Source organism: Thunnus maccoyii, chromosome 15 (assembly GCF_910596095.1).
Source record: "Thunnus maccoyii chromosome 15, fThuMac1.1, whole genome shotgun sequence".
NCBI classification, from domain to species: Eukaryota; Metazoa; Chordata; class Actinopteri; order Scombriformes; family Scombridae; genus Thunnus; species Thunnus maccoyii.
This window is the reverse complement of record NC_056547.1, coordinates 13,292,928-13,319,816: the sequence shown is the minus strand read 5'-3', so window position 1 is coordinate 13,319,816 and position 26,889 is coordinate 13,292,928. Positions and strand designations below refer to the sequence as shown.

Sequence of the window (26,889 nt, the reverse complement as noted above, 5' to 3'; positions counted from 1 at the left end):
AAATTACTCTTTATGTTTCCATTCAAGGTGGTATAAGAAACAGTATGCTATACAAAATATGCATGGTAACAAACAGTAGTAGGGTTAATTGTCTGATGAAATCTTGAGGCTAAACAAAATATAACACATGTATGTTTACAATATGTAAATTTAAAGTCCCCCTCCACTCATGAATATATTTTTCTTCTTGATCCTACAGTTGGATGTTTGAACTTCACTGTGCAGAATGATGTATGTGGAGGCTAATCTATGCAACTTAATTGAGTGTGATGTGGAAACTTGAAGCCTCCAGTGCATAGCCGCTGAGAACAGACTTTTCACTTAAGGAGGAAACATCTCTTGTCCAGCAGTTAAACTTTTGTTATGAACAATATCTGCATATTCAATGACTCTGGATTTTTCAATGAGGGAGAACGAAGAGATGGAATTTTAAGGTTTTTATGAGGTAATTTTACTTTTTTTTTTTTTTTTTTTTTTTTAGGAAAAAACATTAGACACTTATTATCATTCCAAGCAGAATATTTTAAATGTTTTACAACATGTCTGGATGGGGATCTTAAAACTAGAGAAGCCAGGGGTTTGTTTTGACTTGACTGGTCCTTCTTACGCAGTTATTACGGTAATTCGGAGCGTCGTAAACCAATGGTCACTGTCGCACTGCATGTTTAGCCAGCTAAAGTGCGCATATCACACAGGATGTAGTTGAAAACCAAGAGCAGTAACATAATGGATCCCGCTTAGTTTTATTTCTGGAAATATATTCTCAAAACTACAACGAGTTAAATATTTGTAGTGTGCGCTGCAGTGGGTATTCATTCCGAAACGGTAACATTACAGCCGACATAAACATGGCAGAATCATCGCCGTTATCAGGGGTTAATGTTGTCCTGGTCATGGCCTATGGCAGCTTGGTAAGCAACTTAACGCTATAGTCGTGTTTTTGCTTGCAGCTAAACGCTCGTTTGTTGTTGTTGAAATGAAAAGTTTGGTTTTGTGCGCAGGTGTTTGTGCTGTTGTTCATCTTCGTCAAGAGGCAAATCATGCGCTTTGCAATGAGATCCCGCCGTGGACCACATGCACCTATCGGCCACAATGCACCTAAGGTAACGTGAATCTCCCCTTGTATGAGCTACGTTTCCTCTTGTGTTGTCAGAGAATATGCCAACAATATGCCAGGCTTGAGGACAATGGAGTGGAGGTGCTGCTGGGTCTTTGTAGTTGTCACATACAGGTGCTGTTTGGATAATTCAGGTGCACTGAGCTTATTCCATCTTGTGGAGGACTCATTGCATCACATCCCGGATGAAAACCTGATAAAGATCATTTATTGCCGTGTGGCATATTCCACCCATGCAATGAGCCCTTCACAAGCTGGAATAATAGACGAAGCTTCTCTCGGTGCAGTAGTTCATTGTTTTGTTTTTTTTAATTTACAGGGTTTGAGGGAGGAGATCGACTTCAGACTGTCCAAGGTGCAAGAGATCCGCTTTGAACCTCGTCTCCTGTCAGAAGAAGACGACAGGTTGAAGCAAGGATCACAAATCAGTCAGTCACTCTCTCAGTTCATCTTGTCTGCACCTGAATCTCTGTGAAGCTGAAATTGTCTTGTATTGCGTAACGTAACTTACATCTGTTTCTATTTTAAAGGTTGCTATAATTACTTGTACAGAATGAAAGCTCTGGATGCCATCCGTGACTCAGGTGAGAGATACGCTTTAATGCTTCTCAGTTTTGCAGCTGCTATTCTTACATATTTTCTCACTCATCATCATCATCATCATCATCATCCTCACAGTTCATTCACAACTTGTGTGAAAGGCAGCAGTTCCAACAGCTTTAAAACGTAAACATTGTCTTCATTACGTTGTGTTTTTGTAATCATATGTTAGATTAATCTCTGAGTTAAATTGAGTTTTTTTGCATGACAAGCATTAAAGTTTCATCTGTTTTAATCTTCACTTTTTTTTTTCTCTCTTTCCTGTTCTCACCACAGGAATTCCTCTGCTGGAGATAAGCCGCAGTCCCAGTGCTTTTACTGGACGCAACTTCAGGAACTGGCTGCTGGAGCTGCGCAACTCTCACTCTCTGATCAAGAGCAGCCGCAGCGCGCTCATTGACCGCTTGCTGGAGGGCTACGACAGCGCTCGCCACGGGACTGGGGTGTGTACGAGCGTATTTGTTTGTGACATTGATGGATGATGAAATGAGTTCAACATCTTTGTTATTAGCTGCTGTAAATGACTTTTAACTCGTTGTTTCAGGTGTTTGGGGAAGCTGAGTTTCTTGAATACCAGCAGGCTCTCGATGAACTAGCTGATGTGTAAGTGCTTTTGTACTTGTCTGGTAAAGTTGTTAGAAGAAATGTTTGCTCACTCTAACAGACCAAGCTGTTATCGTCTTCATCAGTTGTTTTCCTGCACTGACTGCTCATCTGACCTTTTAAGCTCATGACATGACATTTTCAAACACTTTGTTCTCACTATAGCTGTTCATACTGTTACTGCTATTTACATTGCAATTATTTCCATGTATAAGATTACTTGTACTAGTATTAATATACCGTATTTCTATTGTATTCTATAGTAATTCCCCTTTTCTCTCTGCCCCTCAGGGTGAAGGCCTATTCCAGCACCACCAGCCTGGACCAGCATCACCAGTCAGCAGCCAAGGACCTGACAGGCTCTCCTGTCCGCAGCACTCCCTCCACCATCCAGGTCACCTACCTGCCCTCCACCGGCCAGCGCAGCAAAAGGCCCAAACACTTTCTGGAGCTTAAAAGTTTCAAAGACAACTACAACACACTGGAGAGCACCCTGTGAGAGACTGTTGTTAAAGACTGACCTGAAAATGTACGCACGGTGTGTATCCATGTGTGCAGAGCGGTTACACTGGAATACAAAAAGACTGTTTTCAAGTTGAGTTCATCTGTGGTGAAAAATCTTGACTTGACTTTTCCTTACAGTACGCTCAGATAGGGCAGTGTCTGTCGTTAGCATTGTCATACACAATATTTTTCAAGTAATTTAGGAGAATTACGTAGATGTCATTTTATATCAACTGTAAAAATCTCGCAGTCAAGATTTTTTTCTCTGATAATGGTGAAGCTCTTATGGACACATGGTTGACACAAGGCCTTTGTTCTTATTTTGGACCTAATAAGTGTGTTGGGAAGACAAATATGATTGTAGCCCACCAGGCGAGTTTTTCACTGTCATTGTCATTTTTGTAAACGGCAACACTAACAGCAAGTGACCTGGATTCATTTTTGTTTTGACTCAAATGTAAATATGAATGTACCTTTTTGATTCATTGTGTGTTTGTATGGATGTAAGATATTTATATGGAATGTGATAACTTATTTAAGTGATATTGTGTGATTTGTATTTATGTGAGGTTTTGTGGTTTGAGATGAAAACCTTACAACCCAGTTCCTCATATTCAGTGTCTTTAATATTTCCGCTAGGTGGCGTAGTGGTGCAGCAACAGAGACCATAAAAGTCCAACAAATCAGTCAGATACTAGTCTTTTACAGCATTTAAATAAAATTTATTTACCTGACCAAGTCTACAATAAATGGACACAAACAGCATTTCAATCTATCTACAATGTTCACAGTAAATTGTTACATTTAAAAAAAAGTTAATCCTGGACTGCAATGTAAATTATGTCAAAGACAAACACACAAACAATGCAGAACTATGTGAGAGGTTATTGTTATTAAATATGCAACTGTTTAGCACAAAATTGGATACTTAATGTGTTGAGGCAGCACTTGGCAGCGAGGATAGTAATTTAAAGTATGATACTAACTATCCTCTATCTCTACACAAAGCCTCTAATAAGTATTTTCCAACATAACTAAAATAAATGAAGTCAAAAGTCCAAAATATGAAACAGTATCATCACTCTTAACTCATTATATTCAACCTACTCTACTGTCAGAGAAATATATTTAAGTTAAACATAAATCATATTTGCAGCATTGACATTGCCAACGGCATGCTTGCCGATGGCAATGTGGTGCAAAGCACTGAGGAATTTGACCCCTGACCCCTGATGCTTAGGATTCTGGTCGAGTAGGGTGTGTATGAAGAAGTGCTGAGACGATCAACACAAAATGACTATTTGTACATTTGTCCAAGTGAGACTTTTACAATATTTACAGAACAGTTTTTAATTTCGACCTACCTTTTACATTGACCTGTTGACGCAGCTCATTTCAGATTTTGAAGAAGTCCAAGGTGGAAAACTTTACAACACAGGGAATTTTACACAAGTCTTGCTCCTGCCGCTGCATCTTGAAGACTTGCTGACAAAGTACACACTGTACAGATTTGTGTCTATGTTTATCGTCTAAGAAGTGGAGTAAAATTCTTTGCATTGCACATCTCCCTCCTGGTTCCCTTTTTAGGATTCCTTCTACCGTCGGATCCCAGTTTGAATTCCCTCTTACTTTCCTTGTTTAGAGTCTGTTTGGTGAGAAAGCCAGAGAAAGGATGCAGAACAGCCTGAAAGTTACTAAAAGGTGCTAATTAAAGACCTATGTGCTTTGTCACCATGAGGTCTGTTAAACCACTGCAGACCTACGTTTTACACACTGGTAGGTGGTTAAATATATATTTACACAGTTTTTTTTAACTTCTTGTCATTCCTTTGGTTTTCACTCCGTTCAGGACTTGATCTCGATGACTTTGATGAACGGGAGGGCCTTGTTGGTCGGTGTCGTAGGTGTGAGTGGTTTACTGTGCAGAGAGAAAAAGTGAAAATTAATGAGTGTTATGAGGAGATGTAATCTGAGCCTAAAATGTGACTGTTTTCTTATAATCATGTGAGTAGAAAAATTTGCAGGACTGGAAACTGGGAAGTGAGTACTCACCTATAGACGACCTCTTGCTTGTTCTCGCTGGGTGTCAGGTCCAGAGAGTCCTGGCCACCCAGGAAGTACTCCATGTGGTCATGCATTTCTCTGTTCTGCAGACAGAAACAGGACATAGTTACTAAAATGTATGTTCGCTCACAGATGCAGGATGCAATTACAGAAAAGTGTGAAGGTTTTACATGCAGCTTTTCACCTTTTAAACTACATGGAAAACACAGTTCTTTTAGTTTAAGCAAAAAAAGGATTTAGAAAAAAACAAATTATGTATTGTAAGTATTATAACAAGCTTTTAGTGGAATCATTCATATTTTAACAGCAGGGATATGAGGCTCCTGACCTCAGCTTCCAGGAAAGCCACCTTCTCCTCCAGATCCCTGATGACTCGATCTCTCTCTTGGATGACTGTCCGGGAGTTCTGCAGCTGTATTTCAGAGAAAACAAACACACACAAACAAATAATGAGACATGCTCAAGAGAAACACGGCTCACTTTTCCAAACAGGAGCAGATGCAGCATCACTTATTCATGACAAGTGAGTTTCTGTTTCACCACGCGTTTCCGCTTGGCTCCATTCACTCAAATCAATTACCCCTTTATGTGTCTGCCTTCTCGAAATCTAATTTCCTCATTGATGGCTTCCTGTGCGTTTCTCGGCACTGGAGAGATCATTTACATTATGCGGGGGTGTGTCTGTGCACTTTGCACTGCTAGACAACAGGCTTGCATGCGTAAATACCTGCTCGATCATGTGGCGGACTTTTCTCTGCTGACTCTTTAACATGTCGTCAAGGTGATGAATCTTTTCCTTTTGGATGGCCAAATCCTTCTCCAGCTCTGCACACCTGCAAACACACATGAACATTTTGTATGAGAAAACACTGGCAACCTAAAGCAGATTGATATAATAAATATATAATAGAAAAATATTCTTATAAACAACATGTTTTCTAATTGACTAGAGCGAGTTACTGTATATTACTGGCACTGCCACGACTACAAACTACTCATTTTTTATTCATATTAGATGATATGAATTGAACTGAATTGATGAATTTGACCATATTGGCAGGGTTCCTAAAAAAACAAATGGTGTACAACATTTGTTTGTTAAATAATATACTTTATATTCTTAATATTCATATTTTTCCTTGAGATTTGGCTTGTTAAAAACAAAAACAATCAATAACAGTTAACTAGTTAATGACAGTTTTTCCCATCTCACCTCTGCTCCTTCCCCTCTTCCTGCCTGCCTGCTTTAAGTTGCAGGAGCTCTGCCTCCCCTGACGCCATCTTGTCTTTGAGGATGCTGCTCTCGATCTCCATGCTTCCCAGCAGGCGCTGCAGCTCCTCCACCTTCTGACCTCTCTCCTCGGACTGCTTCTCTGCCTTCTTCAGCCGCTCTGACTGCTCAGCAAGACGGACATGGTACTCGTTGGATTCCACCTGCAAGGGGAGCAACAGAATGAGGATTGCTTTGGGGTTTTCTATATGATATGTTGTGGTGATATATACGCTCCTCAAGGTTCATTACAACTTGGGTCTCATTTTCATAATTTTGGGCCATCATTGCTACTGGATCTGGTAACATTATAATCACCAACAATGAACAAAGAAACCACTTTATTATGATGTAAAGCTGAAAACACCACAAATTTCAGTAATAATTCCTCATTGCGCTGTGGCAAGTACATTAAATTAAACTAAGATGTTGGTCTGTAAATGGTGATGGGCGCTTATAACAAACAGTTTGGGTCATAATTTTACTTGGCGCTTGTTTCCTCCTCAAAATAAATTTGGCTAACCTGCAGGTTTGTTTAAACACCTGTGTGATCATTGGACTACTTATGTTTTTGTGATATTGTCGTATTACCGGTCTTAACTTGTTAAGTACAATGTTATTATAACCAATAGGAATAATGGCCAAAATTATGAAATGGGGTCCAAAATTGTAATATTGGTAACTGAAATCATTATTATTATCCTTTAAAGATTAAGATTTAAAGTCCCCACACACCTAAATTACCACCACTGAGCAAAAGTCTTTGTAAAGATAATGAGTTTGATGTCAATAAATCTTCAGAAGAAGGTAACTCCATTTCAAAGGTTTACCACGAAAAAATAAAAATATTAAAAGTTAAAAAGATCCATTCTTATTGTCTTGACTCAAAAAATTGTCTTGCTCCACAAACTACTCAGTAAAGAAACAACTATTCAATGCTCAGTATTTTAGAACGTGTAATACTGTCACCAGTAGAGAACAGTAAAGAATGTTATATATTTTATAGTATTACACTTTTACAACATATCTTGCTTTTCATATTATGACGCACATCGCCTGATTAGACCTTGTATTAAGACTGCATGGTGTTTGATATCTCGTTCAGTCTTTGATTAGTGTTTTCACACCCCTACAACACTATGACATCACCAACATACGCCTAAGTAATGGTAATGCCTAAGTAAGTCAAATCAGCCTAATGGTCCTTTAAGATGTTATACTGTAGATGTTTGTGTGATAATATTTGCTTTTTTATGATGCCCACATTACTTAATCCTGTCTCAATCACAAGTTTTTTTGTGCCAATGACAAGGACTTATGATTAACAAAATAAATGAAGACAAGTTATAATTAAAACTAAATGGTTCAGTGTTCGCCTGTTCTATCAATATAATGTTGGTGCCAGTAACACAATAAAGATAAATAGCACTTGACCTCACCCAGCATGTGACAGAGCATCTGTAAAATGCAGCTTAGTCACCACAGAGAATTCACGTGTCCCTACACGACCTGACAGATGAATGAATGAATGAATGAATGTACTGAGGGAAAAAACCAAAACAGTGGAGGATCACAGGAAGAAGGATGAAATCCAAAGATAACACTGACAGATAATGAGGACGATTAAAGAAACCAGAGCTGAGTAGCAGAGGAGTGAGTCACAGCTGAAGAAAAGGAGGCGTGTCATGTTACTTATCTGGCAGACTAACCTGTAGTCTCTCCTGCTCCTCCTGATGCCTCTTCTCCATCTCCTTCAGCTGCGCATAGAGACGCTTGGTCGCCTCCCTGAGCCTCACACTCTCCTCCTGATTATCCCCGACCTGAGAGGGCAGATAGACAGAAAGTGACACTCTCAGTTAGGCTTAATCTGGCAAACTACTTGAACCCAAGGGCAAGGCAGGAACTAACAAACAGATAAGAGAGGCTGCTCACAGGCCATATGCTATGTGTGTAGAAAGGTTGTTTAATCTTGCCTGAGGTCACAAAATCATTTACGCTGTAAAGTAAAGTGGGTAAAATACTTTATCTTGCCAGACAAACAGTGCAAACATTGCATCAAAGTCGTGCAATCTGACAGATAACTTAGAATACAGGGCAGTGAAAATTGACCCCAGTTTACCTACATACCACACACACAGGTCACTGGGTATGTATAACTACAATACACACACACCCTGCTCTGACACTACTTCCTTGGTAGGATGATGGTGTTGCGTTACAGGAGGCATTATGATGTGCTGAGTCTCAAATAATGCATGGGAAACAGGATATTGCGCTGTGTGTGTGTGTGTGTGTGTGTGTGTGCACACTATTAGTCAGAATATAAGTAAAGCCTTCAGCACTGTGTGTGTGGTAAGCTTTGTCATCAGCTTCAGAGAGCCTGGCACCCTTTTTCTTACGAACAGCAGGCAGCTGGCTGGTGTTTGTGCGAAACAGCTGGAGGGGGAGACGTTTTTCCATGATGACTGTAATATCTGCCATTTAAATACAAATTTGAATGTATTCAAACTGGTTTCAGTTGAAATTGGCTTCTGTAAACACAATGCAGCCATTTTCCCCTGGTTCATTCAAATTAAACCGATCAATAATCAGATGATAAAAACTACAGCAAACACTCTTCTGAAGATGTTAGAGAAGGCTGAGTTATGATTAGCTTACATGAACGTCTGACTCAATGAAAACAGTGTTGCCATTGGTGACATCTGGTCGGCTGCTGGACCGATTGACTCTGTAGCCGTTGACTGGATACTGAAGAAGAAAGAAGCGGCCGGTTAGTGAAGTTAGTGCTGTATTTCTCCTTCTACTCTTAAAATGTGCAACTACTGCAGCAAATGAATGAAAAAAACAAAAACATGCATTAAATCTAGAAGAAAATGCTGTATGTAGATGAAAATACATGCAAATAAAGAAACACACACACCAGTTGGACAACACATACACAGCATTAAGAAACACAAGTTGTACGCAACAATAGAATTGAGTTACAGGTCAACGGAATTTTAAATAAAATAAATAAACACAATTATCAATATTTCTTATAATACAGGAAATAATAAAACTTGTGTAACTTGTTTTCCCGCATCAATGTTGGAAAGTGGAAGTGGTCAGTGTGTACACTGGTTTAGACTGGTTTAGACCCAGAAACTTTTGCTATGTTGTGTTCAACTTGCAGCATTTCTGTACTTTCTTACTTTCTTTATTTTAAATTGGTGAAAGTGTTTCTTTATTTGGTCATAAATCGATTAGTAAAATTGCTGTTTATTGATGCGTTTTCTGTTGCTTGCCCAAATGATGATCTGTCTAAGGCATCTCTAACTTTAATGCAGGGGGACGTGTACCTTGTTGTTATTGCTGCTCTGTCTGGCGGCCATCTGCTCTCTCAGAGACTTCAGACAGTACCTCACCTATGTATAAAAAACAACACACATCATGCATTAAAAACATGTTATGAAGAAACGCCACACTGTCCTTCTTGAACCTCACCAGTTGGGTCTTAACATTATCCTAAAACAAACACACACACACACACTAAATTCTCCGCTAGCTGCTGAATGTTGAGTCATTGTCTATATGTGGTTTCAGGGAAATGTTGCTCATCTCTGTCTGTCTCGCACTGACCTCCTGGATCTGCGACATCTCGTCTGTTAGCATTCTTACACTCTCCTCTGGCTCTGGACGGTTTTCAAGGTAAACCTGGATGACACGACAGCGGGAGTGTGTTAGTGCAGGCAAGCGTGAAGGTGCTCGACCTGCCTACAACTACACAAACAAACACAACTACACAAAAACAAACTCACTCACCTTGATGACTTCAACTTTTTCGTCTGTGGGAGTGATGAGTTCAGGTGTTTCTTCCTGCTTTTCTGGTTTCTGTGGCAGCACTACTGCTATGCTGCTCTCCTACGTTCAGTAAAAAAATGTTTAGTAAGCGTCCCGTCCAATAGTTTTTCTTTTCATTCATTTAGAAACTAAATGATTTCCCTCTTTGTACCTTGCTGCTGTGTCGCTCCGAGGTTCCCGACTGATCCTGATCTTGTCGAGTGAGTCTAAGCCACCTGCATCTCTCCTGAAATGGAAGATGAGAGGATAAAAGGAACCTGATGACTAAATGGAGGGATGAGGATTATGAGAAAGACAAGACTGAACTGGTATAGAGAAAGGAGAGGGGCTATAAATGAAAGGCACAAGTGAAAGAGTGGGTGGAGCAGAGAGGGGGGGGTTAACCATAAAAACTTCCCCTTTCTGAAGATACCACACACTTAGACTGTAATGCTTAGCAACCAACAATGAGGGGACATTTCCAGTGTATCCTCTGGGCCCACGTCTTGTGGTTATGACCAAACAATCCACTCCAGTCAATGAGAAATGGAAACCAGTACTGTCCAGTGTAGCCAAAAATTCCCAAACTCTCAAAATATCTCTGACTACTGAGTCACTCAACCTCAACTTTGTCTCCTTGGCAACAAAAAACAGAAAATGTGGAAATTCTCTTTCATGTATCGCGGAGAAAACAGTTTGGGTCAACAGCAACACAAACAGACCAGCAATTCTAGAAAAATCCAGATGGTCGGATTTACTTTTGACCCACAGACTGAGCTTGGTGGTCTCTTCTATTCTATTGTGTAGGTATGTGTAATCTATTCTGATTCTATTCTATGGTCTGAGGGTATGCGTATTGAAATAGTTCCTATACTATTCTAGACTGGTCTGGTCTGTGCTCTATTCTATTCCACTTTTTTCCAGTAGTCTTTCACACTGTTGCATTTGCATTTAAATGTGCCCTTTGTTGGATCCTGACTTCTTTTTAATTCTATGGTTTGTTATAATAAGTTGTTTTTGATTGGATGCCAGCTTCACCTGAATTACTTGTTGACTGATATTTGAGATATTTTCCTGATAACCTGGAAATACCTCCATATGCTTTCACTGGAAGTGTATAATGATCTGTGGTGATCATATCTGTGTATTCACATCCTCCAATCCAGTGTAACTGATTCACAATGTAGAACTTAATCTATGTAGCTTGTAAAATCATCCGCTGACAACGATCAAATGTTGGCATTCAAAAAGTACAAATTGTAGAACCCAGACTTTCTTGAACTGTAAGACAAAACACTGCAGTATGTTTTAAAGTCAAACAAACAATTTGTTTATGAGATACCTGATAACTCAATGATGTCATGGGAAGGTAAAAAATACCAACTTCAACAATCAACCTTTCCCTAAAGCTAACAAATACTTGCCTTGAGCATATAATCCTCCTTGGCAACACCCATTTAAGTATTTGGAGTCATGGTTCCAGAGAAATTGTGTTACTCTTTGACTGAATACGCAAAGAAAACAAATCAACCTGCTGACGAATGAAATTAATTTCAGGTGAAGGATAAAAGGCCGGGTGCAGATAAGTTATGTAACACAGCTGCCAGTGATTTTGATCTTATCACCATCTTGTTGTGTGTTTGAAGATGTGCAGGCACAAATGTACAGTATATACAGTACGTGTTTTGTACACTGCATGCATGTATATATAAACTGTAGCTCTTAAGAGTCTACAGAAGCCTCCAAACTACACAAGCTGAAGAATTAATCAATATCGTATCGTATCGTATTGTGGTGTTTCTTTGAGTGCGATCATCAGTGGCCTTAATTACCCTTTTTAGGGCGTTGACCAAAGATTACGTTAGATAGCAATCAGATGAAGAACTGAGCTGCACAAATGGCTCATAATTTTATAGCCAAAAGCAAAACGAAATGCGAACAAAATGTTCTGTAGATGCTTGGACTGTAATTATATTAACTTCTTTGTTGAATTTGTTTGTAGATTATAATATCTATAAAGTTTATAACAGTCTATAGTAAATTCTTGCTAAAACAGAAGGAGAGAAGTCATGTTTATTTGTTTTTCTTCTGAAGAATACAGCCTCAGTCATAAAAATGTCTTTTCCAGAAGCGGCTTTTTATTTTCCTCTCAGAGAAGTATTTTTACAGGTTTTACAGCCAGGTGTGATCCTTCCATAATACATCAAAAACAAGAGGACCAGATGTTTTTCCCATCTGTCTTAAATCATGTGATGTCACATTTTATTTTCACAGCCTTGAAGTAATAACCGCTAAGTTCCCCTCTGCAAAATCACATGTTTTAATGTCACCATGTCCGGCTGATGTCACCCACTAAACTGCTCCACAGTGTTGCTACTGCACACTTAATAAACCCACCTACACACATTTAATTGCCTCCTGTAAGAATGACACCTGTGATTACAGTGCGGGAATAATAAAGAGGCAGTGACACATTCTCCACATACCACAGCTTGTTGTCAACGTTAAGTGTGAAGATGCTGTTGCAATAATAACTTCTATGGTATGCACATGATTTTGTGAAATCACACGCAAACTCATGATCAAAGACTACAAGAATGTAAACTGTATCCATACCAGAGTTTTGCAATTGTTCCTTTATTATTTTATGAATATGTAATTTTCCACACTTGATAGCCGAGAACATAAGATAACAAACATGCTTCTTTCAATCACCCCTTATTTCTAAAGAAAAGCCGCTTATTGTATCCAGCTTCCAAGTAACACCACAGCAGTGCAGCCATGCATCCATGGGAGGTAACGTAAACACGAATGGATCAGAAGTTTAGCTGAATGTTAAAGATCTATGTGATAACTCGGCACAAAAGCAACATCCTGGACAAAAGCTCTGAAGTTACAACTACAGTCTGTCTGCAGTTTTGATGACAATTGACAAACATGTGATGTAAGATGCCTGCAAATCATGATGGAATGAGAAATGTGCAGAACAACAACATTGTTTTTATCATTTTGTTCAACATTAACAAAAAATACACAAGTTCTTCCACAGCAGAGTAATGCTGAAGGGTCAAAAGTTAAGCAAATACTCTGTTACATCATGCAGGAGTGAATCTAATTATTGGCAAAGATTAATAATTTACTATAGAGGAAGTACTCAAATAGTGCTGTAATGTGTGTGTGTGTTAAGCTAAAATGGATATCGCCTTTGTGCAGAGCATTGTGTATAATCCCTATCAAATATTAAGAAATTAGTGAAATAAATAAATGTTGTAGATGATACATTGTGTGCTTTAAACTTGTTCTATTCTTTGTGTGTGTGTGTGTGTCACTGTGACACGTAAAAACCTGCCTGTAAACCGTTAATGGTTTCAGAGAGTGTGTGTGAACATGCCTACCATAAGTCATTAGGACACACAGATGACGTGCAACCCAGTACGCCACATGTGAGAAACACATTTGTTTACTGACGTCAGCGACCAGCTCTCTGATATGCTTGTCAAACACAAGCTAAATGGTTAAGCTTGGAATGGCAGTTCTTTTGTGTGTAATTGGGTGTTTGAAAACCATCGGAGCTGAGGCGGTGACAGGCAGGCTAAAATTTGACTCTGCAATCTGAAAGAGCGGCAGCTTGAGGGCTTCTCTGTCCCAGAGAGACAAAGAGGTAGGGCAGACACACCCTGGGACACAGAGAAACACAATGTTCTGCACTTCTCCACACGCAATTATGTGTTTCTTTGGCATTCACTCCATTTGGCTGACACTCATCAACAGAGCTTCAAAATGAGCACAACTAGAGTTGGTTGCAATATCTATAAAATTAAAATTATAGTTTTGGGATTCATAAATTGCAAATTAATACATACAAAAGTCTGTGCTAAGTTCATTAAAGCTTTTTTATGTGCTGGCCCAGTAGGATAATCCTCTGCTGCACAGCAAGAGCTGCATTTTATGAGTTTGGCAGTAGCAACAGAGATGCCTTTAATGGTCCTCAAAAATATCAGAAACTGTAGCCTACATTGACTCCAATATAAGATTATATTCTGAATGCTGAGCACCAGAGTTAATGTCTACTTATCATCAAATGTATCACTAAACTTTATGCATTATCACTTAAAAATGCTTGACTGCTCAGGTTGCAATGATCTAGTAGCACAGGGGTCAACATCACTCGCTGCCAACAAATGATTAATGGATGAAAGAGAGTTTTATTAGCCACCACTCCTACCAACGGTGCTTATTAGGTGATGTTAGAGCCCAAATGGCCTGCGCATTAATTGTGTTCCAAGATGCAATTAAACATTTAATCACTGCATACTTTTTCGGTCCTGGCCTGTCCAACTGTTATGTAAGCTGTTGTTAAGTCCTGATGTAACGACCCTGCAGTTCATGTATTGACAAGAAAAAACTGAGGACTTCAGTCAGAATATACATGCAATGAGGAGAATGAGCATGTGAGGGTGTTTTGGCAAGTAAGCAGGTTATACTGTCATATCAACTCAATTTAAAACTTCTTCTGCTTTGTTCTAATCAATACCTTCTCTTTGCCGCATGACCACGTGCAAACCCAAACTTTTCTGGGGACAAATTCACATTTTATCTTACCACTGGGACTCCTAAATGACGCTAAACATTTCTAGCAATAGTTCCTCTTAAGACCAATTTACAAAGCTGCTGAGAGCACCTTTTACTGTGAAGGTACCCTGTTGCTATGGACATCATGTTTCTGAATGGATTTACTCACTATGTCTAAAGTGATTAGTTGACAGGTGACTGCTCTGTGTCAGTCAATGTGGAATAAAATACTTATCAATACAGGGGAGTGAAAAGGTACTACATTGGATTAAATCAGATTAGATTAGAAAATTTAAAAATTCTATTATCAATAAAATTCAATTTATTCAAAAATAAAAATTCAATTCAAAACTATGGCTGCAAGGTTGAGTGGTATCCCTGGGTTTCCGTGTCTGTAAACTCATTTCACACTACAGTTGACCCCTTGGTTTAACGGATTTAAAGAAAAACAGCTTTAGAGATAAAATCTACACCAGCAATTAAGGTGTTCAGCTGTTGTTCCATCATGGTTGATTGATTCTCCCTCTGGGGCATGTGTATACGTAACACAGGTTCTCATGAATTTGATAAGATCAAAAGACAAATTTACTAGCATGTCATGCATAACATACCATGCATACATTAGCAACATCTAATGTATTCAATACAAAGAAAACCCTCAATGCAATAGTGTGCAGTAATATATAAATGACAGCTGGTTATTTGGTCAGTTGCATGCTTCTCGGTTGCATGCACACACTGCAAATAGTGCATACTGTTGGAATGGACATGGCAATGAAATTTAACAGCAACAAAACAATTAAGTTTGCTGAGTCAGTTGTATCTTAATATGAATCTTATTTTGCAACCAGAAACCACCATGATCAGTGGTTTTCATCAAACAGCAGGTATGATGGTCAAAACAGCTTTGCCCTATTTCACACAAAGTGTGCTCACATGTCATTAAAGTGTCTCCTTTAGTCCGCTGCAATAAAGTGATTTCTAATGGATTTGACATCCGTTACTGGTGTGAAACTGTTGTTATAGTGGGAAAACACAGAGGCGCAAATGAGGTGTTAAAAAAAACATTCTGGTAAACACTCTACCACTGGGGACGCCTATTCATATTTCTCTTCACAGATCAGCTCTTTAACTGAGCAGCAGCAGCAGCGAGCCCTGAGGGAGAGTCTGTTTTCTGTCTCTGGTGTCCTGCTTTCACCATATCAGACACTGGGGCAGGAACACAAGGCAGTGCTACAGCTGCTGTACTCTGTTACTCCTGCTTATAGCACCATTTAAAAAAATCAGAGTAGAACACAAATTAGATAATAAAGTACTGCAGATTATTTTCTCAATTAATTGATTATTTAATTAATCTGTAAAATGCAAGAAAATGGTGAAAAATGGTCATCACAGTTTCCTAAGGCCCAAAGTGATGTCTTCAAATGTCATGTTTTTTTTACCACCTTCAATCTAAAGAAGTTTTCAGTTTATCGTCACATAAGACAAAGAAAATCAGCAAATCCTTCCTATTGAGAGGCTGGAAATAGAGAACTTTGTCATTTTTGCTTGGAAAATTACATCAATGATTAATCCATTATCAAAATAGTTGATGTATTGTTAATAATAGTTAATTTTTGGTTGATCAACTGACTGTTTCGGCTCTCTAAAGTACAGGGATGTAAAACTGATTAGAGAATAAAAATTTGTCTAGTTCAGAGCAGAGTACATAAGAAAAAGGTGGTAAAGAATTAATCTGAAGAGAAGTTAAGCAAAGAATACAGTAGCATACAGTAGGGGAGATAATATCTTCTTATCTCTGACTGTCAGTTATTCAGAGCATGTCGTCTATATGGGATCAGACCTGAAGCTGATACGAAAACAGCCAGTTACAAATCTGCCCAGCATGACTCTGATGTTTGGAGGTGACATCACCGCTTCACCTCAGTGTCCAGGCTAGCAGAGCATCCTCGTATTGTCAGTGACCTCCAGCAATCAATACATGACAAATCAATTCTTGTTATGGAGCTGCTCACTCCTCCATTTACCGGTTTGGAGATGATATCACTGATGCACTCAGCTGTCCAGGCTGACTGATACCGAAGGCGACCAACTGAATATATAAAGCTATTCACTGAGTGACTCTGACAAACTGTAATTCATCACATAGTTGCTACGACCACAAAATATTATGTGAAGATTCACAGATAGTATATCACTATTTGCACCCACACCAGTACACAACAGTGTTCAGACAGCAAAGTGTGACTTCCATCAATCTCAGTCAAAACATAGAGAGTTTTATCACCAAGCAACATGACTACAAATGCAATTGATGATAAGAAACACCATAAAACACTTAAAACAACACGGTAACTTAACTTGTTGATATCAGCAAGTCATTCTCCAGACAATAAGACGTCACACATTATTTATAAACTCTTCCCTTCTGATTATGTAATGTCAGCAGTGCAGATAGGTGTCACCCATACAACAAGAGCAAAGACAGTCACTGACAAACGAGGTGCTTTAAGAAGATTTAAGGTTGCTTTCTGTCTGAAAAAAAATCAATGACAATGTTTTCATCCCAGTGTTTCAAATAAAGTATGATGTGGATGAACTCACACTTTTTCTTTAGTGCCTTGTCTGCTGTATAAATAATGATAATGCACAAAAGGACAACATGTATGTCTTCACTATGACAAGTTCCCTATGATGACATACCCCAACGAATATCGCTAAACATTTCACAATTCAAAAAACAGACAAAACTACAACCACATGTACCATCATGCACATCACACTCTACAAACCCAAACATAAGGTCTTTACTTTTATGTCATAAAGGGGTCATTCTGATATCTACCTGGGCAGACGAAGGTGTGAGAGTCTCTTCCTGATAGTGATCTGGGAGCTGTGATCCAGACCGTCTATGAGTGTGTGACTAAGTGCATGGGAAGCCACGGCTGTCTTGCCTTACATGGCTGGGTGAGGCTCCAGCAGCTGCCCAACCCTTTTTCCTCGAGACTGTTCTCCAGTCAGAGAGCTACTGTGCCAGTTCAAGGAGGCACATAGTTGGGAGCCTCCCCTGCAGGACTGCAATGCCAAGTACACAATGGAAAGAACTGGAAGGAACATTTCCACTGATCAGATTATACAAAGACGTTTGTTGATGGTGAATCTAAACTGCATGATGTTTCGAGGGCCGTGTAATGTCTTCATAGCCTGAATTATTGTTTTGTGTCCACGGTTTATTTGAATTCTTGAAAAGATGTGGCCAGCGATTCAGAGGTCCACCAAATTTCTTAATCAAACAGTCTAAAACGTCAGCAGTCAATCATTCACAGCAATTGGGTGAAGAAGTTAAACCTTCACCTTGATACTTTAGTGTAGCCTAAATGTATGTAAATATACAGTAATAAATGTCTCACGGCAGACAATAATTGACCAATAGATACAACAGTGGAATAAGGAAGGCTTCATTTATCTACCACAGGCTGACAGCGGTTGGTAGCAGGACTGTGAGGAATGTGTGGTGTGAGTTATATAAGAGAGATTAATGAAGCGTCTTTATATAACAGTCGCTGGCACGCTCTGAGTGTGCAGTGTAAACCCAAGTGTGCAAACAAAAGTCAGATGCCACGCAGTCTAAATACGTTCAAGTTTGTGTGGTCATGTGTCTGTATCTGATTATTTTGTGTTGTACACACAGAAGAAAACGTCAACCACTAAAATGATCTTAAATCTCCTACTTTTATTACTGAGGATGTATCTTCATGCTTAAAGGACGGCTTCACAATTTTTCAAGTGTGTTCACTGCAAAAATGTATTTAAAAGTTTATCTGAGGATAATATGAGGCTTCAGCTGTCTCAGTTAGTCAAATAAAATTCAGATTAAGTCTTCCACAGTTAGGATTTTTAGTAAAAACATTCCCTCTTTGTGTCTCGACTGACAATGTTTTCCTGTTTAGCTGTAGTGGAAGGATTGTAACAAAGAGGGAATTTTGCACAAAAAGACAGAAACTTTGAAAGATACTGACTTGATTTGAATAATTTGTATGACTAAAGCTTTATATTAGCTTCAAGTAAACTTTTAAATACTTTTTTGCATAGAGGTAGGGCTGTGGATTTTCTCCCCCATCACGTACATTGAAAGTGCATTATGAAGGGATCTTCTAATGGCCAGTATGAACAGGAGGGTTGATTACAGCTAGAAAACATGTCAGTGTTCATTTGGGCACCTGACCTCATAATTCATTAATCTTTCAAATATTGTTTTTGATGCATGATTCATTGTTTAGTCTACAAAATGTCGAAAAGTAAAGAAAAAAGCCTGTCACTTTTTCCCAGAAGCACTTTGAAATTGCTTTTTTTGTCCAACTAAAACCCAGAGATTCAATTTAAAATAATATAAAACAGGTAAAAGCCAAATCTTTGACATTTTTACTTGATAAATGATGTAAGTGCTTATTTGATTATCAACATTGTTGTTGACCAAGTTATTTTTCTGTTGATCCACTAATAGTTTCACCTCTACTATATCACAAATGTATGACTTTGCATCTAACATACAGTACACGTTACTGTACATGTTTCTTTTACATTACATCCAATTTGTGCAGGTGTGCACTGAACACTCTGTTATTTCTCAGGCTACTCTGTTCCTCATCCCTTTGTTGTGAGCAGTGTAAACATACAGCAGTGTCACATGTAAGCCACGTAAGTAGAGTTGGCGAAAAAACCCATAATAAACCAGCTAAGCTATTTTAATAATATCCTTGCATAGACCGTTCTTGCACTATAACTGTTTTTCCCAGAACGTTCTCACACCATCACAGCACACAGATCAAGTTAAATTCTTCTTGTCAAGATCAGGACAAAAACTATTAAACTCTTAAATGTGCTTAAGTGGAGTGAAATTGGTTTCTCCAGTGGAAATAGCAAGCTGTGAGGTTTGTAGAGCAGAATGCAAAAGCGGTCAAAGCTCATGTTGGACAATGAGATCACTGGACTCAGAGAAAACAACACATTCCTCTACAGTCAGTCACCAAAAATATTCCTTAGCCATCTTAAATTAATTGTAACAATCTGATTGAGACAAACCCTTACTCAGTCTTAAAGCCTTAAACAACATCAGAACACTCACACACTTATAATAATAAATAAAAACCATCTCCTCCAAATTGTGAAACCAGGAAGAGGTCTGAAACCTCCCTAGTGGAGTTCACCATTAATCATTTATTCTTTCATGTTTTATCTCTGCTGGAGACCATCAAAGTTGGCAGCAGCCAAAAATCCATTTGCAACATGAGTGCATTTGTCTGGGCACGACTCCTCCACGACTTCCTGCCAGGATATCTGTGTAAACCAATAATCTGTTCATTCATGCCACCATTCTGACACATACTGTACGATGCCATGATGGGGATGGGACATAACACTTAATAACTCGATGATTTAGGCAAATGTATCACTTTAACCATTATAGCAAGGTATAAAATGTAACATTTAAACTCTCTTTTGTCACTTCTATAAATATCTGTTACACTCTGATACCTACAAGGAAATGTATAATGAAAATATTCACTGTGCAACAAACTGTGAAAGAATGTTACTAAGAAATGTTACTATAATAAGACAGGTTGCAAGTGAGAAGAGGAAATACTAAAACCTTCTGTTATCAAACTGCCAGAGGCATGAAAACAACACTGTGCTTCTAAAGAAAATATTTATTATCACCCAAGGATCCTTGGCAACTTTCTTTATGAGTTCTTCAGAACTCCTGGCATGGAATTCTAGGTAAATTCTACATTCCAGAATGTGTGGTCAACTGTTTTCCCAATGTAGCGTCTAACAGAATTAATAATGTTCTAGAACAGTTTGAAACTTAACAGTATCTTTAAGCAATAAAATCATGGCTGCAGGGTATAATTGCTTCATACTCCTCCTAATGACGTGTGAAGAAGGGCGTTCAAGACTGTGCCGGTTGTATTGCTGTGAAAGAGTGACCGGTGTGGTAAATTGGCTTTTTTTCTTTTCAGTGTAAACACGTTAAAAATGAGCAGATATGGGTTTCCACACTATTTTTTCGAAGGCAAAAAGCATGTTAGAGTTTCAGTGAAAGTGCCACGTATACAGTAACACAGAAAGTCACTCTGTATGGAGAAGTTACCTGACGTTTGCACTCTTATACTGCCGTTGAACCTGCTATTTGACCTTCATGACTATTTTATGATATGTGATATCTGATAATAGCTTTAGGGCTGTGACTTACAGTTATTTTAGTTATTAATTAATCTGCAGATTATTTTATTGATTTATTAATGAATCATTTGGTCAATAACACATCAGAAAACAGTGAAGAACGCTCATCACAGTGCCTACAGCACAGGGTGACATTATCAAATTATTAGTCTTATTTTGTTTGTTATTTATGACTAAGAAAAGCAACATATTCTGACATTTGAGAGCCTTGAATTAACAAATGTTTGGCACTTTTGCTTGAAAAATTACTTAAAACGATCATGTGATCATCAAAATAGTTGCAGATCAATTTTCTGCCGATCAACTAATTGATTAATCGATTAATCGTTGCAGCTGTAAATAGCTTACATGCAAGAGGTATTTGTTTTTGAGCATACAAACAATAGCCGGTGAATTCCTGGCCAGGGTTAGTTTTATCTTTGAGAAGATAAAGGAATATCAGCAAGAAAACTCAATTTAATTCACTTCTCTTTTAAATAACTGTCATTTAATTTAAATTTAGCTGCTTCTTGAAGATATTAAAAGATTTAATGATGTCAAACTGAAGAAGTCAGACTGACATACTGCATCCTGTCAGGCTCATACTGTAAAAGATAATGTTAGCTGTTTGCCATGATCATCTCATTTGCTTTTGGACAACGTAACAACATATACATGTCACATGACACAGTGTGCTGTGTTCTATCTGCATTCACGTAAGTTTTGTTGAAATTTAACGTGATCCCCAAAAGACACTTGTGAGTAGAGTTAATATATTGACGTGGGATCATGTGGGGACTCTACATGTTTGACGTCATATGATTAGTGAATAGTGTGTTTCTGCTGCAGGTGTCACTTAATAATTTTATTTTAAGAGGCCTGTAGGACTTTCTTACAAGTGAAAATGTCATTTTCATAAAGTGTTTCTTAGAGTTTTTAAGTTCATATAGAAAACTGAGCATATGTCCAAAACTTTAAATAAATAAAACTTAAACATTCAGGATGTAGCCTACTGATATATTTTCTGTAAACCAGGACAGTCCAGATGTTAAACTAACCAATTATCGTTATCTGTCGCAGCTGTGAAACACCACAGGAGACATAAAGTGAGGTTAAGTAACTAGAAGAGTATTATTGAGTATCATATATAATTCACTTTGGGTAAAAACAGTTTTTATTCATCACTCACGTTACTTCTGTTGTTTTCCTCCTCTCCATTTTTCAGCGTCCGCGTCACGCCACCACTCATCTTCTCAATAGAAAGCGAAGTGAAGCCAAGATATTAAAAATGAAAGAGAAATTAGGTGTTGAAGGTTTCTGGAAAAATCAATCCCTGTCTGCCACTGAGTAAAACTTTGCACTTCCTCATCGCAAATAACAAAAACGCACAGGATGAGACACCAGGAGGTCTCTCTCTCTCTCTCCCTCTCTCTCTCTCTCTCTCTCTCTCTCTCTTTCTCTCTCTCTCTCTCTCTCTCTCTCTCTCTCTGTCCAGGTAGTAAAGTTGAACCCTGCAGGTCTTAAACATGCCTGCAACTTATTTAAATGGAATGTACTGAAGCATAAATCATCAGGATGTAGACAGTTGTTGCAGATATTTTGTACTGTTTTATAATCAGGTCTGTTAACTTGTTTGTATATTGCTTATATTCTTCATTTTTCAATCATTTTCATATCTTATCTCTCTGTACAGACATACATCTTTATCACCCTTTTAATTTATATGTATGTCAAATTTGTCTGTATTTCATATATATTTACAATGACACTTTAATCATAGATGTAATCCACTAGCTATTTTGCACATACAATACTTGAATGCAAACTGATCTAAGGTGGTAATTTACTGTATCTTATTCTTATAATTGATGTTGTTATATGACTTAATTGACAAGGAACATGTATATACAAATATATGCAAACATCTCTCTTTTTACCAGTATAGACCAAAAAGGCTTTATTCCATGCAAGGTAATTTATGTCTGCCTAAAATTAAAAGTATTGATAAAATGCTTCAAGATGCGTCATAAGTGGCTAACATGCTGTAAAGTAAAAGCAGAGTATAGGGTGATAAAACCAAAACAAAATGTCTCATTTGTTCTGAGGATCTACAAATGACTATGGATGACAATGATTTTTGAAATAAATTGTCTGACCTCAGAGAAGCTGATGACTCCTCCATCCGGCAGACATTTGGTGTGAGAGCTGCTGAGCCACGGCATTTTGTCCTCAGTAACCTGCCTGATCCTCTTCCAGAATGATCCCATGTGCACTTGCTCTTCATCTGTCCTGATTTCAATGAATATCGTTCATTTTCCAGTAATTTCTCCGTTAGTAACACTGCAGCACTGTGAACCTACAGTACAGCACCTGTGATCTATTTCCTCTGCACTGCAGCTAATTCTCTGTCAGACCTGTAAATAGGATATAGTCCTGTTTGATAACAGTCCTGTCACATCAGGTCAGGTGACTCTGTTCCCACTTACTCTTACTTATTTTCTAGTTAGGCCTATAGCTGAACTGATTTATCTTTGGTGGCATATGGCTTGCAAATTTAGTGACATGAAGTTTGACACATCAGCCCACAGAAAGTGTCTTACTTTCACCATTTGACACTGTAAGAACATTGTGATATTTGTTGAATAATGGATGACTTTTGGTTGAGGAAAATGCTGCATAAGACTTAATTTTTATGACCTAACTCAATAGTTGGAGCATCAATATGTTATAAACATGATTCATATAATAAATTGTTGAAGAAATGTTGTAATATGTGAGGGTATAATTTAACTAAAGTAACGACATCCTGTATTTTCCTGTTGATACTTGCTTGTTTCGGGTAGGTGTGGCACAAAATGAAAGGAAATTTAGGAAAGACAAGAATCTAATCCCCAAATCTGGTTAAACCATTCAGTAGAAGCCTTTTTCATTATTTTTCCACAATGTTCTTCCGCTGTGTTTGACATCAGACATGAGCATATTTGTTTCATGACACCCAAATAAAAGTAATCACTTTGTACACATCACTGAAATACAATAACCTACAAGAATCTGCTTTGTGTGAGCCACGTCTTAAGGTAAATATGTGGCTGGTAAGTATGACACATAATCAGAAGGCCAGCCCAAAGTATACACACATTGGTTTTATAGATTAATGGCTTAGACATTGTTAGATCTGTAGCCATCTTTGTATGTTGTTCAATGTGAAGCCAGGAAGTTATTTTAAACCTAATGTTTGCACCGGAAGGGTTGAATGTCACACAGGAATTGACATAAATCATACAAAATGCTTTTGGAAAAGCCAGAACTACTACTTTAAGCCTATTTATGTTCAAGTTCAAAGTTGTAAATTAGGATACAACAGGATGGATAAGCAGAGTAACAGTACAGCATTGTCTTTGTAATTCACAACCAGCAGGCTCTTTTAGAAACATGAACAATGTCAATCTCCCAAGTTGTAAAAGCCACCGCTCATTTTCTCACGCATAATCATTTGTCATCTGAGCATGTGTTGAACGACAAATCTGGATGTGATTAGATAAACGCTCACAGGTTTCTTGATGGTAATGTGTAGCCATCACATTAAAAGCTATACTTATGGATCACTGAATATTTCCAATTTCAGAAAAATAAAAGAAAACAGCAAGTTTAATGAAAGAGTAAAGGAAAAGTCTCGACCCTGGGAAGACAGAAGAGAAGTAGAGAGAGACAGAGGAGTTGAATGAGGAGGAGTTGTGATTACAGCTTGATGTCTTCAGTAATTACAGTAAACCAACTAAGGATTAGAGACTCTCTGTCTCTGAGGGTGAAACTCAGCCAGAGTTAAAGGAAACACACTGCTTATCGCTTCTCAGACAAGCAGCAAAGAAAGACAATATAGATCTGAGACCAGGATATTGACACAGGACATGTTATTTTGAAATAATCAAACACTCATTCTATTGTCAAGTATTCTCTCACTCCGGCAGACAGATTATTTATTTTTTCCTCAATAAAATCTGACTTTTTCTTCTCTTTGGAATTTTGCTCTGTAAATTTGATTTACTCTCAATTGATTATAATGTGTTACCAAAATCTATTTAAGTTTCAGATGAACTGATGAAGCCTGTTGATGAGTCTTTCAAATCTTCATCTTCTTTTGTCTTACGCTATATGGGCCATTCCGCCGAATCAGTGCCTTTTTCATCCCCAGGACATTACATGCATAAATATGCATGAAATGTATCTGTATAATACATTATATTATCAAGCCAAGTGTCTTGCACTTTACAATTTGAAGATACATCATTTAAAAAGTACCTAGAACACTGAAAAAAGAGGATTTTAGCCCATCCCCACTCTCTAACACTACACTTCACCCTGACATATAATGATAAGAATCCTTCAGAAATCTTATTTTTTTGTATTATAGTGTGACTCTATTTCAAATTTAGACATACAATACATTTTATCATTGGAAAATTCATGATATGTTAGTTAAAATTCACATTTTAGTCATGTACTCAGGTTTTCACTCAGTCCTGTTACCCTGACACATCCCCCCCTCTAAAGTTTGGGACACTTCACAAGGCACAACTGGAAGTAACATGATTCGAGTCTCCTGAAGGCCATAAGAAGATGAAAAATAACTTCTCTCACTCTATTTTTGATCATATTGTAAGTATAACTGAAAAATGTAAAACTCAATGTTCAGTCCTGTTACCTAAATTATTTATTAGATGTTATGTTTTTTGTTTTTTGTTTTTTTTAAAGACAGTTTTGGTAAACCACTTGATGGTGCTTAGTTTTCTCATGCATGGCATTGATGCCATGTGGCTACATTTCATGTCTTTGCTAATGCTATGCTAAAAACTCAGTCCTGTTACTTTCAGTCCTTTCGAAAAAAGAAAATATATACGGTCCATATATTACTCTGAACATCAGGTGGGCTGAATTGGCTTGCAGTGGTAGTCGCTGTGAAACCTGCTGGACGGCATCCGGCCTTGATCTTGTATTCTCTGTATCACTGTAAAGGTGTGAACTTGCCTCAGGTTTATTGTTGATTGATATGTTAAACTGGTTTCTGAATTAATACAAAGTCCCAGCATATATGTTAGGTCTGCTGTCATAATAACGCCAGTGCCTTTGAAATCTAATGTCTTTCAGACATGTTCCTTAAACTTTATAACAGTGAAAGGTTTTGACTGTCACTTACCCATCACACTAAGCTAGGGCTCTTGAAATTTGCATATAAGGCCAACAACAACTGTGTAAGAGGCTCCATCTCTATTTCATTCTGTGATGCCTGGAAGCTCCTGGAACAAGAAAAGCAAGGAGATGATCCAAACCCCTTTTGTTTCCTTAACAGCTTCTACTGGACTATACAGTTACTGATTGATTCCTCAAACATGAATTAATTCTTACAAATTTTCTTATTTGACTATTTGACCCTTTTAGTTTTTGAAATGCATAGAGTCTTGCATTTATCTTTTGATCAAGGAATGTTAAACGGAGTGAAGAGAGGTGAATCAGTCGGGACATTCACAGGTCAGGACAGACAGTTTTCTTAAACTGGGTTCAGGCCTGCCTCTGATGACGTGTACACAAAGCAGCCAAGCCTAATGCAATGGCCGCACCCCTGGGATGAGATGGTTCATGTGGCTACCAGACCTAATGGATCAGAGGAGATGTTTTAAAAATGAATAGACCTCATATACTGTATCTGGTTGGTGTTGAAGGCATATGAAAACAAGTTAATGTATCTGGGGCAGCAAAGGTTCAAGAACCCAACCTGCTTCACCCAGATCTCTAACATCCTTGTGTTAAAATATAATGTATTTTTTCTGACAAAACTGTGAAATGCTGTGAAATATGACATGAGTATTTTCATTTGCAATTAATCTGCCAATTATTTTCTAAATTGATCACTAATTTAGTCTATAAAATAGCATTCAAAATTTCTCAGAGCCAGTGGTGATGTCTTCAATTTGCTTGTTTTGTCTGACCAACAGTCCAAAACCTAAAAAGATTTTCAATCCTCACATTTGAGAAGCTGAAACCAGAGATTGTTTTGTCTTTTTGCTTGAAAAATTACAGAAATGATTATTTGATTATGTAAATAATTTTCTGTCAATCAGCT

At 38.0% G+C, this 26,889-nt stretch overlaps 2 protein-coding genes across 2 annotated transcripts; one reads left to right on the top strand and one right to left on the bottom strand.

Moving 5' to 3' along the window:
* Positions 1 to 637: 637 nt before the first annotated feature.
* On the top strand, positions 638 to 3,427 carry LOC121912811 (protein C1orf43 homolog). Its single transcript, XM_042435259.1, has 7 exons — positions 638 to 911; positions 1,002 to 1,103; positions 1,437 to 1,545; positions 1,648 to 1,701; positions 1,994 to 2,160; positions 2,262 to 2,320; positions 2,612 to 3,427. The coding sequence occupies exons 1-7, from the start codon at positions 849 to 851 to the stop codon at positions 2,817 to 2,819; spliced, it is 762 nt and encodes a 253-aa protein (XP_042291193.1). The 5' UTR covers positions 638 to 848; the 3' UTR covers positions 2,820 to 3,427.
* Positions 3,428 to 3,967: 540 nt separating this feature from the next.
* tuft1b (tuftelin 1b) lies at positions 3,968 to 23,348 on the bottom strand. The gene is made up of 13 exons (XM_042435261.1): positions 22,928 to 23,348; positions 21,961 to 22,020; positions 10,150 to 10,224; positions 9,960 to 10,058; positions 9,777 to 9,851; positions 9,497 to 9,562; positions 8,817 to 8,906; positions 7,868 to 7,978; positions 6,102 to 6,322; positions 5,616 to 5,721; positions 5,217 to 5,300; positions 4,877 to 4,971; positions 3,968 to 4,742 (listed from the first exon to the last, which is right to left on the bottom strand). Exons 1-13 carry the CDS (start codon positions 23,036 to 23,038, stop codon positions 4,670 to 4,672), a joined length of 1,266 nt encoding a protein of 421 aa, XP_042291195.1. The 5' UTR covers positions 23,039 to 23,348; the 3' UTR covers positions 3,968 to 4,669.
* Between the last annotated feature and the right edge of the window lie 3,541 nt (positions 23,349 to 26,889).

Excerpts from the sequence above, each read along its gene's own strand:
- LOC121912811 (XM_042435259.1), top strand. The coding sequence starts at position 849 with ATGGCAGAATCATCGCCGTTATCAGGGGTTAATGTTGTCCTGGTCATG. Across the intron at positions 1,702-1,993 it reads GGATGCCATCCGTGACTCAG|GAATTCCTCTGCTGGAGATA; the intron begins GTGAGAGATACG and ends TTCTCACCACAG. Across the intron at positions 2,161-2,261 it reads GCGCTCGCCACGGGACTGGG|GTGTTTGGGGAAGCTGAGTT; the intron begins GTGTGTACGAGC and ends TCGTTGTTTCAG.
- tuft1b (XM_042435261.1), bottom strand. The coding sequence starts at position 23,038 with ATGGGATCATTCTGGAAGAGGATCAGGCAGGTTACTGAGGACAAAATG. Across the intron at positions 22,021-22,927 it reads GAGTCATCAGCTTCTCTGAG|ATGAGTGGTGGCGTGACGCG; the intron begins GTCAGACAATTT and ends TCTATTGAGAAG. Across the intron at positions 4,972-5,216 it reads TGGCTTTCCTGGAAGCTGAG|AACAGAGAAATGCATGACCA; the intron begins GTCAGGAGCCTC and ends TTCTGTCTGCAG.